Source organism: Aethalodelphis obliquidens, unplaced genomic scaffold, assembly GCF_003676395.1.
Source record: "Aethalodelphis obliquidens isolate GAN/ISIS:26980383/991018 unplaced genomic scaffold, ASM367639v1 scaffold57, whole genome shotgun sequence".
Lineage (NCBI taxonomy): Eukaryota > Metazoa > Chordata > Mammalia > Artiodactyla > Delphinidae > Aethalodelphis > Aethalodelphis obliquidens.
The window spans coordinates 4,549,925-4,566,766 of record NW_020838001.1 but is presented as its reverse complement, the minus strand read 5'-3'; the positions used below and the strand labels follow the sequence as shown (position 1 = coordinate 4,566,766).

The 16,842-nt window shown below is 52.5% G+C and overlaps 1 protein-coding gene across 1 annotated transcript in view; it reads right to left on the bottom strand.

Annotated features, from left to right (window-relative positions):
• Positions 1-16,842, bottom strand: part of APCDD1L (APC down-regulated 1 like) — a 58,106-nt gene that overhangs the window by 37,510 nt on the left and 3,754 nt on the right. Inside the window, exons 2-5 of the mRNA XM_027086632.1 lie at positions 12,129-12,146; positions 11,853-11,903; positions 11,661-11,798; positions 11,460-11,513 (exon numbers count right to left, since the gene is read on the bottom strand). Of these exons, the coding sequence (XP_026942433.1) occupies positions 11,460-11,513; positions 11,661-11,798; positions 11,853-11,903; positions 12,129-12,146 (261 nt within the window). The remainder of the gene's footprint in view (positions 1-11,459; positions 11,514-11,660; positions 11,799-11,852; positions 11,904-12,128; positions 12,147-16,842) is intronic.

Below are 16,842 nucleotides of genomic sequence, written 5' to 3'. Positions count from 1 at the left end.
ATGTGGTATTGGAAATCGGGTTTTCCCAGAAGCGATTAATGAGGTCATCCTGGCTGAGGGTGGGCCCAGATCCAGTGACTGGTGTCCTTAGAAGAAGAGAGAAATTTGGACACAGACACAGAAGACACAGGGAAGAATGCTGTACAGATGGGGCAGAGACCGGAGGGATGCGGCCACAAGCCAAGGACAGCGGGAGCTGCCAGAAACTGGAAGGGGCAGGAAGGAGGCTCCCCTAAGCCTTCAGAGGGAGCATGGCTCTGCCGATATACTGACTTTGGACTTCTGGCCTCCAGAACTGTGAAAGAATAGATTTCTGTTGTTTTGAGCCCCTAGTTTGTGGTATTTTGTGTGACAGCCTCAGGAAACTCCTGCAGCGCCCACGTCCAGTCCACGGACAGGTCCTGACCCTCCTGCCTCCACGCATACCTGGAAATAGTCCCACCTCTCCCCATCTCCACCAGTGCACCCCAGCCTTCACCACTGCCTCCCGTCCTCCACTCGGCAGCCAGAGAGCCTTTTGAACCCCCAAACCTGGCCTGGCTTCCCAAAGCCCTTCAACTTGACCACAGCCTCCCCCGAGGTCTTCAGGCGCCCCGTGAGCTGGCCTGCCCACCTCTCTGACTCTCCATCGCTCTCTCCGGCCCCAGACATTCTGATTTCCCTTCAGTTTCTTACACGGGCCAAACTGCCTCCTGTCTTAGGGTCTCTGCACCTGCTGTGCCCCTACTCAGGTTCCTTTCGTCCCGATCGTCACGCAGCTGCTCCTTTTCATCTTTTAGGAGCGAGCTTCAGTGTCACCTCCTTGGAGGGGCCTTCCAGGGACACCTCATCTGGCAACCCCACCTTCCCAGTCGCTATCTTTTCTTCATTTCATATCATTTATTTGTTTGTTTTCTTATTTATTGTCTGTGCTCCCCCAACCCCACTGCCCGATTAGATGCCAGCCCCACGAGGGCCATGCCAGGCCCCTTTTGTTCCTTACTGTGTCCCCAGGATGGGGAACAGTGCCTGGCACCTTGTTGGCACCCACCGAACGCCCCCTGAAGAACACTGGAATGAAGAAGTATTTCCATCGTTGAGTTGAAATGATAGGAAGTTATGTAAAAACACAGTAAATGCATGCTCATTCATTTAGTTCTTCTAAATCAGAATTTGGAGGAGAGAGAAGTTTGTCTTTGTATTAATACTTAAGTGGGATAAAAAAAAAAAAGAAGGAAAGAACTTTCTGAGCAAATTATCTGTGTAGACAGGGAATATGTTTCACCCTCTTAATAATGAACTCCAGCAGCTCTGGCCTCAAACACTCTGAGAAGCTCTCTGGCGACGAATATGCAAATTCCAAGTGATTCCATGTTCTGCTGAAGCCCTTACAGGATTCTGGAAGCTCAGGACCCTAATCTCTGTTCCCTGGGCCCCTGTCCACAGCAGTAATGGATGCCCGGAATGGGACTGGGCTTAGTTCTTTACACGTAACCTGGAAATCTGACTTTTTAGGAAGTCAGGCTGCCCCTAGTCACCCTCAATGGCAGAAATGGATACATCTTGGAATTGCCCCAAACAGGCATTTTACAGTCGCTGAAAGCTTGGGGTGGGGTTTACAGGAAAATGCAGCCAGTCGCTCGATCACAAGGTTATTACCTTTTCTGCGATTTCAGTGGTTACTTTAAGTTGACCTCCCCTGCAAAAGGCAGATGAAATGCAAAAGTATTGCGAAACTGTGGCAGAAAAAATAAGTCCAAACATCAGTTGTAAAAGCCCAGGCAGTCTCACCCCCTGGCAAGTTGGTTTTCATTTCAGTACCCGTGGTTGGCTGTGAAGGAAAGTGGAGCCCATCAGAACTGGGTTAAAGCTGATGGGCCAAACAGTAGACTTCAGCTTCAAACTATCTAGAAACCCACACCCAGCCACCAAAAACACATGTTAAAACAACTCTAATTGTACATTTCAAAGAACAAATAATTTCGCTTTGCTGTGGCCACTGATCATTCCAAACTAAACACATCTATGTCTTGTGCTTTGTTTTTATGCATATTTTGGGGAAAGATTGGTTGGGTGTGAGCTATTGCTTCGCTTCCCTTTTTTTGTGTATAATTTAATATTGAGCCTTGAGAAGGGCAGCTCAAATATTGTAAAGTACATTAAGCTCTGGGGATAGCTATTTGGCCGGCCTGAGACTCATGCCCCAGGTGGAGGGGAGGCACTTTGATTAACAAGTCCTCCAGGATTACAGCCAGTAAGGGAAACTTTGCTGTTGGCAGAAAAAGGGAGCATGGAACCTAGGCAGGCAAACCCAGCGCCTGTCCACCACAGTTTGGCTTCAAGCAGAAGAGGACTTGCGAAGCAGCTGGGGGGCAAAGGCTCCACTTTGGTCCCACTTCATGGGACCAACAAGTAGCCCAATGAGTCTCCCTGGCATTGGACTCCACCTTCCCTGCTTCCCCTGGGTGATGGGTGGTGGGTCTCCTGGCCCTGGGCTCACTGTGTGGAGAGACTGTCAGTACCTTATGGCCACCAGAGAGCCGCGAGTTCTGGGCTAACTGGGGCTGGGACCTCCATGCTGTGGATGGCCGCTGAGGAACTAAGAGCCCACCAGGCTGCAGTCTTTCCAGCCTCTGCCCCTTGAGAAGCACCCTAGTCCAGTGGCCTCCATCTCCTCAGGCGTGAAATGGTGACAAGTGCAGTGCCCGAATCACAAGGCGATCGGGAAGAAATAACATAATGCTCCCACAGTGCTGAAAAAAAAAAGGTGCCCAGTGCGTGCCGGCTCTTGATGGTACGGAGCCGTCCATAGCTATGGTCTGGCCTCAGCCACCCCAGTAGGACTCCAGTTCCCTCTTCTGAAGTCCTGTCTACTTGACTGGACACAGGCCACCTTGGCATCCCCCTCTCCTGGCAGCAAGGAGGGTACAAGTTCCTGTCTAAATACCTGAATGGTTGGGACACTGCTGTTCCTCACATCAGCGCCCAGGAACACCAGCCCGCCTAAGGGCATGTCTACTGCCCAGGAAAGATGGTGCCGCTGGGGCTGACCCCACTTCTGATACCAGGACCCTGCCCTGCAGCCAGGTCAGGTTTCACAGGCCTCAGCCTCGTCATTTCTCTAACCGACCTCTCCTGCTGAGATCCTAGCAAACGTGCGGGAGCACAAATCTGGGAGATTCGGGGGCAAACTCAGCCCCTTTCCTTGGACTCCCCAGCCCCAGATGGAATGAATCCCATAGGAAGTACAGAAAAAACATAAAAAGACAAAGGGAGAAATCACCCATAATCCCACCTCTCAGAAATAACCACCCATTTCATATGATTTTGTCTGTATTTTAAAAGATAAGGATGCCCCCCTCCACCATGAACACATAACTGAGATCAGATGCACATACACTGGGTTTCTATTCTAACATTATGCCCAAAATATCTTCCCATCATTCAATGTTTTTTAGATATATAGTTTTTATGTGGGGCCATAATTCCGTCAAATTTTATTTAAGTCATTGCCTAACGGTGAGTATTTAATTTCTGGTTTCCTGGCCTCCCTTCCCTCCCAGGTCCCTGGGTATGGCTTGGTCCTGACCCACTCACCTCTCAATTACAGGCTGATCCCATAGCTTCTCGAATCTCCTCTTCCCAGAAACACCTAGCACCATCCCACCCAGCAGAGTGGGCCCTTCAGACACAACAGTGGGTGTTATGGGTTCAAGTGCATCCTCCAAAAAGACATGTTCAAGTCCTAACCCCAGTACCTTAGAATGTGACCTTTTTCTTTTTTTCTTTTTTTTTTAGAAATAGGAATGTTACAGATATAAAGAGTTAAGATGAGATCATATTGGGGTAGAACGGGCCCTAACCCAAGATGCCTGGTCTCCTTATAAGAAGAGGAGCAAATAGCCATGGGGCAACAGGGGCAGAGACTGGAGTGATGCATTTAAGGAAAGCCAAGGACTGTCAGCAAACCCTAGAAGCTACGAGAGGCAAGGAGGGATTTTCCTCTACAGGTTTCAGAGAAAGCATGGCCCGTTGACACCTGGATTTCAGACTTCCGGAACTGTGAGACAGTAAGTTTCTGTCGTTTTAAGGCACCTAGTTTGTGGTACCTTATACAGTAGCCTTAGGACACAAATACAGACTTCCTGAAATGCGTGACACTGACCCACCCACCAGATGGGCACTTTGGATACATTACCAGACAAAGGCAACCCAAGCTCTCGCACGCCTTTGGAAGCAGGGACTTGGGCTTCTGACTCCCTTTTCTTACTCTGCACCCCCATCCTCCTCTGACTGTGTCACCACCCTTTCTGACCCTTCCTCTCCAGCCACACTCCTGATGTCCCAGAATGCCTTGCAGCCACCCCTAAGAAAGGTAGTATAGGATAATCCCAAGATTAGACCCTGCAGGGCAGTGTCCTGTCACCTTAATAATGATGTGAGTGGGACGTCCCTGGTGGCGCAATGGTTAAGAATCCGCCTGCCAATGCAGGGGACACGCGTTCGAGCCCTGGTCCGGGAAGATCCCACGTGCCGCAGAGCAGCTAAGCCTGTGAGCGACAACTACTGAGCCTGCTCTCTAGAGCTCGTGAGCCACGACTACTGAGCCCACGTGCCGCAACTACTGAAGCCTGTGCGCCTAGAGCCCGTGCTCTGCAACCAGAGAAGCCGCTGCAATGAGAAGCCTGCGCACCGCAATGAAGAGTAGCCCCTGCTCGCCGCAACTAGAGAAAGCTCGCTCACAGCAAAGAAGACCCAATGCAGCCAAAAATAAATAAATAAATAAATAAATTTTAAAAAATAGAAGAAAATAATGATGTGAGTGACATCACCAAGCCCTTGTTGTGTGCCTAGCACTGTGCTAAACTTTTCACGTGGACAGTAACATCTATTTCTCACAGCAACCCCTTGGGGTAGACGTTGTTTCACAAGGGAGGAAACTGAGGCACGGACGGATTGCAGTCGGTGGAGCAGCTGGAATTTGAATGTGGGAAGTTGAATTCCAGAGCCCAGCCAGCTCTGCGGTCTCTGCAGATGGACCATTAGGAGCCTTCCCTCTCCAACAACTCTCAGATTAACATTTAATTGGGGATTTAAAACGCTGCTCTTGTTAGCATGCCTGTGGTCTCTGCGCTGCAATCTTCCCCATTAAGTCGTGTTATGTAAACCACCAGCCCAGATGCCTCAGAGCGCGTGTATCTCCCGGTGCCCAGACTTGGCTCTAAACCCTGGTTCTTTCAAACCGGCAGCAGGGCAGGGAGGTCCTCGCCTGAACTTCGAGCTGAACTGCCCCAGGAGGGCCCACAGATCTCAGCCCCTGGGCTAGCTGGCTGGATGACCTTGGGTGTGTGGTCTTGCTTTCGTCTTCTGTAAAATGGTGCCCGTGGCATAGGCGGTTGCAAGAATCAAACGGGGTCTCACTGATGACGTGCTTAGCACAGCGCTTGGGCTGTGTCTCTCCCTCCGAGGAAAGTCAGTTTCTCTCTCACACACAGACCCCATATATGGTCATTTATGGTAAGAATATCTGGCCATCTATTCTCCTCCTGGGTAAAAAAATGCACATTTAGCTTAAAACCCATGTGCCTCTGCACGTTTCAATGGAGTAAACATGAAAGAAACGAGGAACAATGAGTAAATTCTCTTTTAGGAAGCTTCGATGGACAAGCAGCAAGCTGGGAGAAACGGCAACACATACGGGAGACAGCTCCTCTCTACAGAAAGAGCACTAACGAGTCAAAAAGAAGAAGAGATTTCTTTAAAGTCTGATATAAAAATGGGCAAAGGATACGAGCAGACATCTCACAGGAAAATCAATGAAAGGGGCAGATAAGACGTTCCTCTTTGCTCATAATTAAAGGAATGCAAGTCTGAACAACCAAGCATTGCCACTGGTGAGATTTTTAAAGAACGATAATGACCAGGGTTGGCAAGGATGTGGGAAATGGGGGCTCTCATAAGCCATCCATGGGGGGTGTTGACTGTGCAACCCGTTCGGAAGGAAGGCTGGTAGAGGAACTTAACCCACACATTTTGCTGCAGCAATTCCACGGCTAGGAATTTATACCCAAATCTGCAGGGGAAGGGGAGGCTAGGGGCAGGGAACAGTGTTCTAAGCAGAAGGAACAGGACGTGTGTGTGTGGAGACTGTGGTGGAAAGGGGTGTGGCTTGATGGACAGGGTGACACAGTGACTGTGTCCTGGTCACAGAAGGTGGCTGGTGACATCTTCTCTGCGGAGGAAGAAAGCTTGCCTGTGAAGTGTGTGGGGATGAGGGTCACACGGGGACCAAGAAGCATTGGCAGGGGCTCAGGGGAGGAGGCTGGGGTGTGAACACGGCTGAGCTGGATGGAGGCTCTGGCTGGGACTGAGTCCCATAAAACGTAAGTGACTAGTTGGTGGACTTTCTTACCTCCTACATCTTGATAGAATATGAGTGTTTTAAATCGCAAAATGCCCCTGAGGGTGGCTGGTCGCCTCGATTAGATGTTGATGGTGGTAGTGAGGAGAAGAGACCAGGGAAAATGGGCCAGAGTGATGACCTAGAGGAGGTGTCTGGGGAGAGGCTGTGCATCCCACCCTGCTTCTCCTCCTGGGGATGCTGTAAGACGGGGACCAGGGCAGAGCCTGCCTCAAGGGCTGAAGTAGGGGTGGCACTGAGCCCGGGATGGTTGGACACCTTGAATGCTGGTGAGTGTAGCCTATCACCATTACCAGTATCCTTACTGGGCACTAAATTTTGAGGGGGGTCTATGGGGGGCCAAAATGACAGTTGAAAGCCCATGTCCTGTACTAGGAGGTTGGTGGGACTCCTTAGAATCAGAGACTTTCAGGGCTAGAAGCAAATCCAGGCAACTCCCTAGTCAGTGCTAGCCACCATCGTCCCGTTCGCTCTAGGATGCCTCCAGTGGTGGGGAGCTCACGACTTCTAGAGGCATCCCCTGCCCCTCCGAACGCTGCTGAGAGCCCTTCAGGGGACCCTCCATTGCCCTTGACATAATGTCTGACTCCTTCCCCATGGCCCTCGGCGGTTCAGCCCCTGCTAACCTCTGACCTCGTCCACCCCCTGCACCTTCACTCCCTCCTCACCAGCCTCACCGGCCTTCTCTCTGGTCCCTGAACACACTGCTCTTTTCTTCTGCAGCCGGGCCTTTGCACATGCTACCTCCTCTCCCGGGGTGAACCTACTCTTCCGTCTCCTCTAGTTAAACCGCCCTCTTTTTTTCAAGTTGCAGCTATTTCACCTTTTCAGGGAGGCCTTCCTTAACCTCCCAATCCAGGCTAGATGCCGCGGACCTGCTCTGTATAGTCACTCTGTATAGTCACTCTCATATCGTTATTACTTGCTAGCTGGAGATTTCATTGTCTGCTTGACTCCGACTTCGACAAGGGCAGGAGCTGCCCCATTTGTTTCTCGGTCCTCATCGTCTTCCCCCAGTGAGTGGCGCGTGCACATCAAGGCCCCCCAAACGCAGTCTCTGATCGGAAACTCACCTGGGCCCCTCTCTGCTAGACAGGTCCGACCCCAGCAGTGAGGGCGGCCACCCTTCCCATTTCACAGGTCAGGAAACTGAGGCTGGCAGCTGGGGCTGGAGGAGGGTTATAGGAGATGGTGTACAAGGAGGGCTGACCCTGGTTCGCTGAACAGGAACAGTTGCTAATTTTGTTGCTGTTGTCGGTATCATTAGACTAGCCATGGTGTTCCTGAGGACACACGGAACATCAGAGTGGGAAGAAAATACAGCACCCACCAAAAGGAGATGGCCAGGAAGGGACGCACCCAAGCTCAAGTTGAACTGGCGCCTGGCTGAGAGCCCTGACCTGCCTCTCTCTTCTCCGGGTCTGGAGAGTCGAGTGCAGGCTCCAGCTCTCAACACTGACAGCGGGGAGGGTTCACAAGGCTCTTGGTGTCTAGCGCTGACCACACGACGTCTCATTTAACCCTTCGATCATCCCTTGAGGGTGCAGCTATCACCATTCTCAACTCACTGATGGGGACATAGGTGACAAAGCTAAAATGGGACCCAGGTCTGTTCAGTTCCCAAGACGCTGCTCTCAAGCTCTCCGTAGCACAGAGAGAGACACGTGATAGATTCTAAGACACGTGTTAGATTCAGCTGAGACCAGGCAACCTCCCGTCGCACAGGTAGAGGTCCTGCGCGGGCACCAGCCCTGCCTCCCCAGTGTCCCCATGCCCATTGGACTGGTTGCCCTTCCCGCTGGGAGGCCTGACATTCTCTGGGACATCCTGTTCACCATGACACCTGCACTCCCAGCTCCAGGGTCGGGGGCGGGCTTTGCACAAAGGGCTTCTGAAAGCCATTCTGGTTTGAGGAACAGTCACACCACCACCCCTGGCCACAACTCATGGCCACCTCCAGCGCCAACTTCAGAATTCAGTTCCTTCCCTAGAGTCCCCCCAGCTCAGCTCAGATGCCCTCAAGTTCAGAGACCGACTTTGGCAGTGAAGCACTCTTATCCTGGAAGTCTTACCAGGGGCTCATTCTGGCTTAGTTTCCATGAACATAGTGAACTTGCAATGCATTTCCCAAAGACTTCTTCAATGGAACTTCTTACTAGCTTGCCATCCAGATGGTTTGGGAATCAAGGAAGCTGCTCTATTAGCCTTGAGTTGGTTGATTTGAATTTGGAGATCCCAGCCTCGGTCAGAACATGAGTGAAACAGCCGGCCGTGACGATCTGTCTACAACACGAGCCACGCAAAGCGGCAAGGGGCAGATTCTGTTCAAAATTCTTCTTTGTTTTAAATAACGAATACAATTACCGATCTCTTTTCACCTTTGATTTTTCAGACAAGTGTACTTAAGTTAATTTTCTCCCCAGTTTTTACTTTGGTTTTGAAACAGAGCCCCCATATCAACAACTAATTTATTATGGAATGGCCCGTGATTTTTTTTCTAGTTAATCTGTCTCTAAGGGATAACTTGCCACTGCAAAGTATATGGCTAGAGATAAAAGCAGGACTGAGATTAGAAAAAAAAAAAAATACAAATGAGAGGAAAAAAAGAAGCTGTGGTTTTTCATTTTTCCCCTCAAGCATAAATTGTTGAGTAAGGAGATTTTTAAACGCCAGAGGTTGCTGGGGAGTGAACCAAAGCTGGAAGCCACTGCACTGGCACAAGACACATCTGGCGTTGCAGGGTTTTGAGGAGGGTTTGCTCCAGCGGGTAACTAACCACGCTTACCCACAGCCTAGCTCCTGTTATCCCCAGGGAGGACATTTTCAGAGACAAGAGGGAGAGAGGACAAATGGGAAAAATCAACATCCAGATTAGAAACTACCTAGATTGTGTTGTTTTTCTTGGGCCCACTGTGTCTTTGATTTCCTGATTGCTCAGAGTAAGCATAACAAAATCCATCTGACCCGGTGATTTTGACAGATTCATCTCAAAATCTACCAGTTGAATTAGATCTGCCCATACCAGCGAGTCTCCACTGCGGACAACTGTGGCCCCCCAGGGGACATCTGGCAGTGTTTGGGGACACTTTTGGTTGTCATAACTGGGAGGTGTTGCTACTGGCATGTGGTAGGTGGAGGCCAGGGATGCCGCTACACCACCTCCAGTGCACGGGACGACCCCCAGCAGAGAAGGATCTGGACCACAACATTAGCAGTGCCGAGGCTGAGAAACCCTGGGGCGTGTGTGTGTGTGTGTGTGTGTGTGTGTGTGTGTGTGTCACGGTGAGTTCCCGTGCTGGGGCCGTTGGTGTGCCTACACTAAAGTTTTTGAACCTGGAGACGTGAAGTTCAGGCTTCCCTCAGCTCAGGCACCTAAATTATCTAAGTATCTGAAGGATTAACGGGGTTCTGTTTCCTTTCACTAAAGTACAAAGAGCCTCTTGCCTGGTGATACAGCCAGTGGTGAAAAGGACTTTTGAAAAAGGGTTAAGTGGAAAATGGTTCCTGGCTTAGAGCAAGGAACTTTGAAGGCAGCCCGCATGGGACCGGCGCCCTTCCTAGCGTCTGGGTCTGAATCACGGGCTCCACAGCGGACTCCCGCGCTCGCCTGGGCCCGCTGGGCACTCTTGGCTTCTCTCCTGTGGAATCTGTCTGACTTGCGGCGGTGAAAGGTCGCCAAGGAGCAAAGCAGCAGGACTCCGGAGAAGAGCCGCGAGGCTACACTTGCAGTGATTTTATTGGCAGGACAGAAGCTCGGGGCTTGCCAAGGACAACAGCACTGCGCGGTGACCAAGACTGCAGGTTCCTGGGGTAAAATCTGTCCTGCTGCGCTGGACTGTCCCATTCCCACGGGGAGGAACAGCCCGGGAGGAGGTGGAGGAGACATGAAGACACAGCATCCCCCTTCTCCCCTCCCCAGCTCCGTGCCCCGAAGGAAAGTACACAGACTCTTTTCTCAGCCACCCCCTCCTCGCCCCCTTCCTTCCACCCTTACTGTCCTGGCACAGGGCTGCCGTGGCCTATCTTTGCTCTGAGGGAGGACTCCATGACGGTGGACGGCTGTGTGACCTCTCACCCCAGCCCTGAGATAAATGTCCCCTTTTGGTGGATGTATCTGCAGCTCTTCAAACTGCGAACACACCTTCCCTCCACTTTCCTTCAGACCCCGTTCATCTCTTCTTCAAATATCTTGCTTAGAAATTCGGGGCTGATTGCAGAGCTCCTGCAGGGAGACCTGACTTTGCTCCTTGCCCGTAGTGGAGTAAAGCATGATTGGCTGTACCTGCGCAGCGTGTCTTCCTGCAGGACCTGACGCCTCAGGGCCAGGAAGCAGGTGCTAGGTGCTTCTCCTGCTCTCCTTCTTGAAATCCTCACAGCAATCCCAGACAGAGGTGAGGGTCTGGTGAGCCCATTTGACAGATGAGAAGGTTGAGTCTAAGAGAGCTGATGGACATGCCTGCCCAAGGCCACACAGGTTGATATGAAGCTGATCTGGGCTTTTGAAGCAGGTGGTCTGACTCCAGGGCCAGAATTCTTAACCCTTCACAAGGCGAGGGTGCTCGGGGGTTAGCCTGGCACACTGTGGTTATTATTGTCATTTTTGCCAATGGTGGTGCACCATGGGCAGCTGGCATTTGCAGACTTTTGTTCATTCCTAGGCCCTAAGAAGACGCAGCGGGACAGCAGTTAGTCCTGGAGATGGCCCTTGTCTCCTCTACCAGGGGTCCTGTGGTCCTTTGCCTCCCCGGCCCAGGCCTGCTGGGCACCAGAAGTTAGGGGAGGGGCCCAGGGTCACTGTACCCTCCCCTAACTTCTTCCCCGGCTCTGCTGCAGGACACAGCTCTGAGTCCCAGCAGGTCTAGGATTCAGTGGGCAAGACCAGATTCTGTAGCCTTGGTCTGAGTGACGTGGAGCTTGCACCTTGCCGAGGGAGTCTCAGTGGGCCTGGGATCCTCCTGAATTTTTTTGGAGGTCCCAGCCACCCCAGGGCCCGGAGCAGCTCCTGGTGCCTGGAGGTCAGCCTGCTGCGGGCGCGCATGTGGTGCCGGAACCGGCTTACCCCACACAGGGCCCAGGAAGAGCCTGGAGGTGAGGCAGGTTTTGGCCGGGGAGGCTGGAGAACAGAGCGCAAAACGCAGAATCACCGGCCTGGTTCACGGGCGCATACAGCAGTCCCCAAGAAGCCCCAAGGAACTTCAGACGGCAGCTCCCTCCCTTCCGACCTTAGGCCGCGCGCCGGTGGGGGGAGGGTGGCACCTACCTCCCAAAAGCACCAGGACGCAAGCGTAGGGGAGCATGGCTGCGGGCATCCCGTCGGGGTGGCAGGACGGCCCCCAGGGAGAGGAGGCGTGGGCGCGGGCTGTCCGGTGGCAGCGGACTCCGGGAGCCCGCCGGGGTCCTGCGAGGAAGTTGCGAGGGTCCTGCGCCCCCCTCGGCGCTCTCACGCGCTCACCTCCCGGGCTGTTGATGGTTGTAAGTCGAGCTGCGCACTCATAGGTCCAAGCTGCCAGAAGAGGTGGAGACAGCCTCGGGCGTTGCGCGCACTGCCGCGCCCGCGCCCAGCCCTCTGGCGCAGCTCCTCCAGCCATTCAGAACCCCCAGTCGACCCCGCTCCGTGCCCGGGCTCTTGCCTCCCCGCCAGGTCTTTGCAGTGAGCAGGGAGGCCTCCCTCAAACTCTTGTCCGGGACAAGTCAGACGGTGCGGTGCGCTCCTCCAGCCAAAGCGCACCCCTATCCAGGTCGTTTCCTAGAAGGGCGAGGGGGTCAGGGGAAGCTCCTGTACGCCCTCTGGGCCCTCAGACCCCCAAGGCTTTTATTCAGGCCTTACAGATACTCTTGGAAAAGTTGCGTCAACTTGGAGGCGGGCGAGTGCAGGAGCGCGCAGTGAATGTGGCCAACCTGGGGCGCCCCGCAGCCCACAGCCGCTCTCTGGGATTAGCTCGTCTCCGCTCCAAAGAGCATCTGGGCAAACAGTGTGGAGTAGACCAGGGCGGTTCCCCCCACCCCAACTCCTCCCCTCCCCACATTTCCCATCTGAGTGAGTCAGCTGAGGGTGGCAGCTCAGAGGCAAGGCAGCTGCGAGGAGAGGGGGGGTATGGATGGGATGCCCCCAAACCAGTCACCTCCTGCCCCGGACCCCAGGCCCTGGGCCTCCCCAGGCAGCTCCCCAGTGGCAGGCAAGCCTTGAAGAACAGGAGTAGCATCTGGGAAGGAGGACCTCCCAAGTTCTTGGATTTATGAATGAAGAAGAGACACAGAATCACTTGCATTAGAGAAATGTAAGTGGATCGTTCCTAGGGCGCACAGACCACCGGGAGAACGGAAGTAAAGCTGTGTGGGGGTGGGGGTGGAGACCTGAGATGCATAGGTCAAGGTGTCTGTTTTCATTGTGTTGTCCTTACCTGGGAGAGGGGGGGAGACAGAGAGAGAGAAGGTAGAACCAAGAAAGGAGAGAGAAAGTAAAAAGGGAGGAGGGGGAAGAGAGAAAAGGGCAGAGAGAGAGACAAAGAAAGGTGGGGACAAAGGAGTAAGGCTGAGGGGAGAGAGAGGGACAGAAAGGAGAATGGAAAAGGGAGAAGGAATAAGAGAATGAGAAGAGGGAGGAAGAGAGGGAGAGAGTAAGAGAAGAGAGATGGAGATTGTCGCCTTGGGGAGGACTTGGGCACGTAGGGACGGGTCCGTGTCCAGGGTGCACGTCCAGGCGGTTGACCTGCCCGCTAAAGGGCTTCTAGACCCACCCGTCCACATCTGTGGGCTGCTTGGCCCTGCGGGTTGGTAGACAGCACCCCATCTTTTGATTCATTAGCAGAAGCTTGGGTGAGGCTCCCAGGGGCCTCCGGAGCCTTTCAACTTCAACTTCAACCCAAGGACCCCCGACTGGGGACCCCCGGGGCTGTCCTTAGCTTTCCTCTTCTCCGGAGGCAGGAATGAGGCCACAGCCTGATCTTACACGAATGGAAATGTGAGAGAAGCGATCAATTCCCTTCCTGAAAATGACATTTTTTTCGGGTCTCTATGGATTGCTGAGAACAGCGTGAGACTCGAGGTGGCCCCCCCGAAACCGCGATGGTACCAGCTCCCCGGCAGACAGTGGCCGCACGCGCGCCGCATCTTAAGTTTCTGTGAAAGGAGTAACTTATGGGCGGGAGGAGAGTTGTGAGGGGTGGTTATTTATAATTGCATAATTGTGATTATTTGTGGCAATTATGTGCCTTTAATTTTTCAAAATGTACAATTATGGATAGTTTTAAACACTGCATGCTGTTCTGTCCGTGAGTGTTTGAGGCTGTACTCTCTGGATTTCCTGAATGCGGGCATTTTGCTGTCCCAGGTCGCTGACGGGGCTTTGAGTATTAATGGTTTGACACGGGGAGGAGGCGTGACATTGATGTCTCAGGTGCGGTTATGATTCAGTACTTTCAGAACCTATTGTACTGCTATTAGAAATGGGAACTTCCCTGCAAAGCCTGGTGCTCGTGTGTTAATTGTTGTATTGGCTTCTTTATAAATAAGAGGAATTTCTGATCATTATTTCGACCTTGGTGTGGGCCAGGTGCTTCAGATGCATATACTTTATATCCGGACAACTTGATGAGAAGTAGAAAGTATTGTTGGCCCCATTTCACAGAACGAGGAAACTGAGTTCAGAGAGATTGGGCCACTGTCCCAAGGCCAGACAGCTGGAAGGTGGGAGAACTCCTGAGTCCCTGCTTGTGTCTGGGATGCTCTTGTGTCTGCATAGGATGCCCTGTCTGACCGTGCTCTTGGCTTCATTCTGAATCTGAAGATCCTAAACGAGAAAGCCCATTCTATGATAACAGCCATTCTTCGAAGAAGCTTAGGCATGACAGGGAAGCACTATTGCAAAGTGATGCCTAAGTCTTAGCTAAACTCATCTGTTGAGATCGAGAGTTACAGGTGGTACCCGTGCCTGCCCAGCCACACTCTACCGGTGGGTGAGGCTTGGGAGTCTGGGAGAAGCTGGAAAGGGCCTTCGAGGCCGACTGGTGCCGCTCTCCTGGTTTTACAGGTGAGAAAACAGAAGCACAAGGGCAGATAAGCTCCCTGTTCAGCGCAGATTTTATTCAAAAAAAAAAAAAAAAAAAGAAAAGAAAAGGAAATGAACAAGTAGCAAAGTAAAGGAGCTGTTACACTGGAGGATTACTGGACTGAATGTCAATATTATGACATAGAAAATATATATATATGTGTGTGTCATCTTGGGCATGTTACTTAACTTCTTGTCTCATATGTAAAGTGGGATAGTAGTAATATTGTTGGGAAATTATGTGAGATAGTATATGTAACGTAGAGCACTTAGAATGGTCTATGGTTCAACCAAAGACTATATGTGTGTTTGCTTTCTTCATGGTATTTTATTGTGTACATGCAATAGAATTAATTTAGCTAGTTTCCCATTGATCAATGTATAGCATTTTCAATTCCTCTGCTATTCCAATGTTGTTGTGAATATCCTTACATATCCATCATGAACGAGACTCCCCTCTGGTCACAAGGAGATCAAACAAAAGAGAGAGAAGGAACTGAAGCTAAACTTATTTGGCTTCAAACATAGATATTTATTTTTAAGCAAAAAAGTTATATCGTCCAGACCTCGCATTTTGCTGAAGAAAGGGTGGTTTTCGTTCAGTTCCTGACCCCTTTCTTACCTACAGGACCATCCCCCGAGAACACTGGAAATGGTGGTAATTATAAGGTTTTTTGGGGGAGAAGCCAATTCTTTCCTGAGCCCAGACTCTGCTGGCCGTGAGTCATGTCCGTGGGCATTATCGCGTTTTGGCCTCCAGAGGTGCGCTTTTCTGAGTTGTCAACCGCAGGGGCCCTCCCCAAGTGGTCTGAGCGGCAGGGGGTACGGGGGGGACACAGGGCGGGCTTTGCTGGAGCCAAGCACAACCCGTGTGAGGGAGGGCCATGAGCCAGATGTCCAGGGTGGGTGGGAGGCCGGCCCTCTGTGCTCTGTGTTTATCTCCCACCCCACCCTCCCGCCAGATCAAAGTCCGGGGCTGGGCCGATAGGAGAGCTTCACAGACTGGGCCGCTTTCTTCCCTCTCCACCAAACACCTACCTCCTCAACCTTGTCCCTGTTAAAAACACCATGGGAAGATAAGATCACCCCGCGAAATCTTGCTATAAAATGGTCTGTTTCCTCTGCTTGTTATCAAGGGTGTCTGATCAAAGAAGTGGTGCCTGGGCCTGGTTATCTAATAACCAAATAAACATCCAGGCCGGCTTCCCTGGCTGGGAAAGGCAGGCGGGGGCTGCTCTGGATGAAGTGAGGGGCAGATCAGAGCAGGCTGGACCCCCACTTGGTGACCGTTCCTGCCTACAGAGCATCACATCTGCTGGCCCCAGAGTAAACCAGACCCTCACGACCACCCCTATGTCTCAGATGGGGAAACTGTTCTTGTCCTCTGGGATAAGCCCGTGGTCCCGGGGTAATGGACACTCATTTGTCGCCTCTGGTAGTTGCCGTGGTGTCGGCCTTGCCCCCATTGCACTGGTGCCTCTCCCTGCCTGCACCCGCCCCCATGCCTCGCACAGGCCTTGTGTGTGATGGGGGCTCGCTACGTTTTGTTGAATGAATGAATGAATGATCAAGTAAACTGTCACAGAATGAGCCCTGGGTCATGTCAGAAGACTTGATGGCAAATGTCAATGCTACCACTTAGCAACTCACGAGGGTTACGGCCAGGGTGAGGGGACCAGGGCTCGAAAGCTGAAGGGGTGCCCACCGTCAGGCCCTGCAGGTGCAGGGTGAGTGCCTGAAGCCGAGCGCCTCCTTACACCCTGAGCCCTGGGTGCCTCCCTGGCCTCATCTGGTCCCAGCCCTGCAACTCACCCTGTCTCCGTTTCCTCCTCTGTAAAACGGAGATAATGCCCACGCTACCCTGTAGGGTTAAGAAGACAGTGCCCAAGTGGGCACTGGGTGAGGATCCAGTCTTCTCAGGCCCTGAGACTCCCTGGAGGGAAGTCAGAGCTCACACCGCTGGTGTGAGATGGAGCCTGGACGAGACCTGCTCTGGGGCTTAAGGTTCTGCTCCTCAGCCTGACCCTAACCGCCTGGGACCAAAATGACTCCCGGTTCACCTGCCTCTGGGGGAGGCAGATTGTGAGAATGCCCTGGGATGCCCAGAAGCTCCTCCCACCAGCCCTCACACCTGTCTCAGTCTTCTTGCCCCCTCAGGCTGTTTTGGGGAGGATGGGGGCACTGGAGGGCTCAACCCAGCACCTGACACGTAGGTGTTCAGTGAACACATTTTGGATGGATGGATGGATGGATGGATGGGTGGATGGATGGATGGATGGATGGGTGGATGGATGGATGGATGGGTGGATGGATGGATGGATGGGTGGGTGGATGGATGGATGGGTGGGTGGGTGGATGGATGGATGGGTGGATGGATGGATGGGTGGGTGGGTGG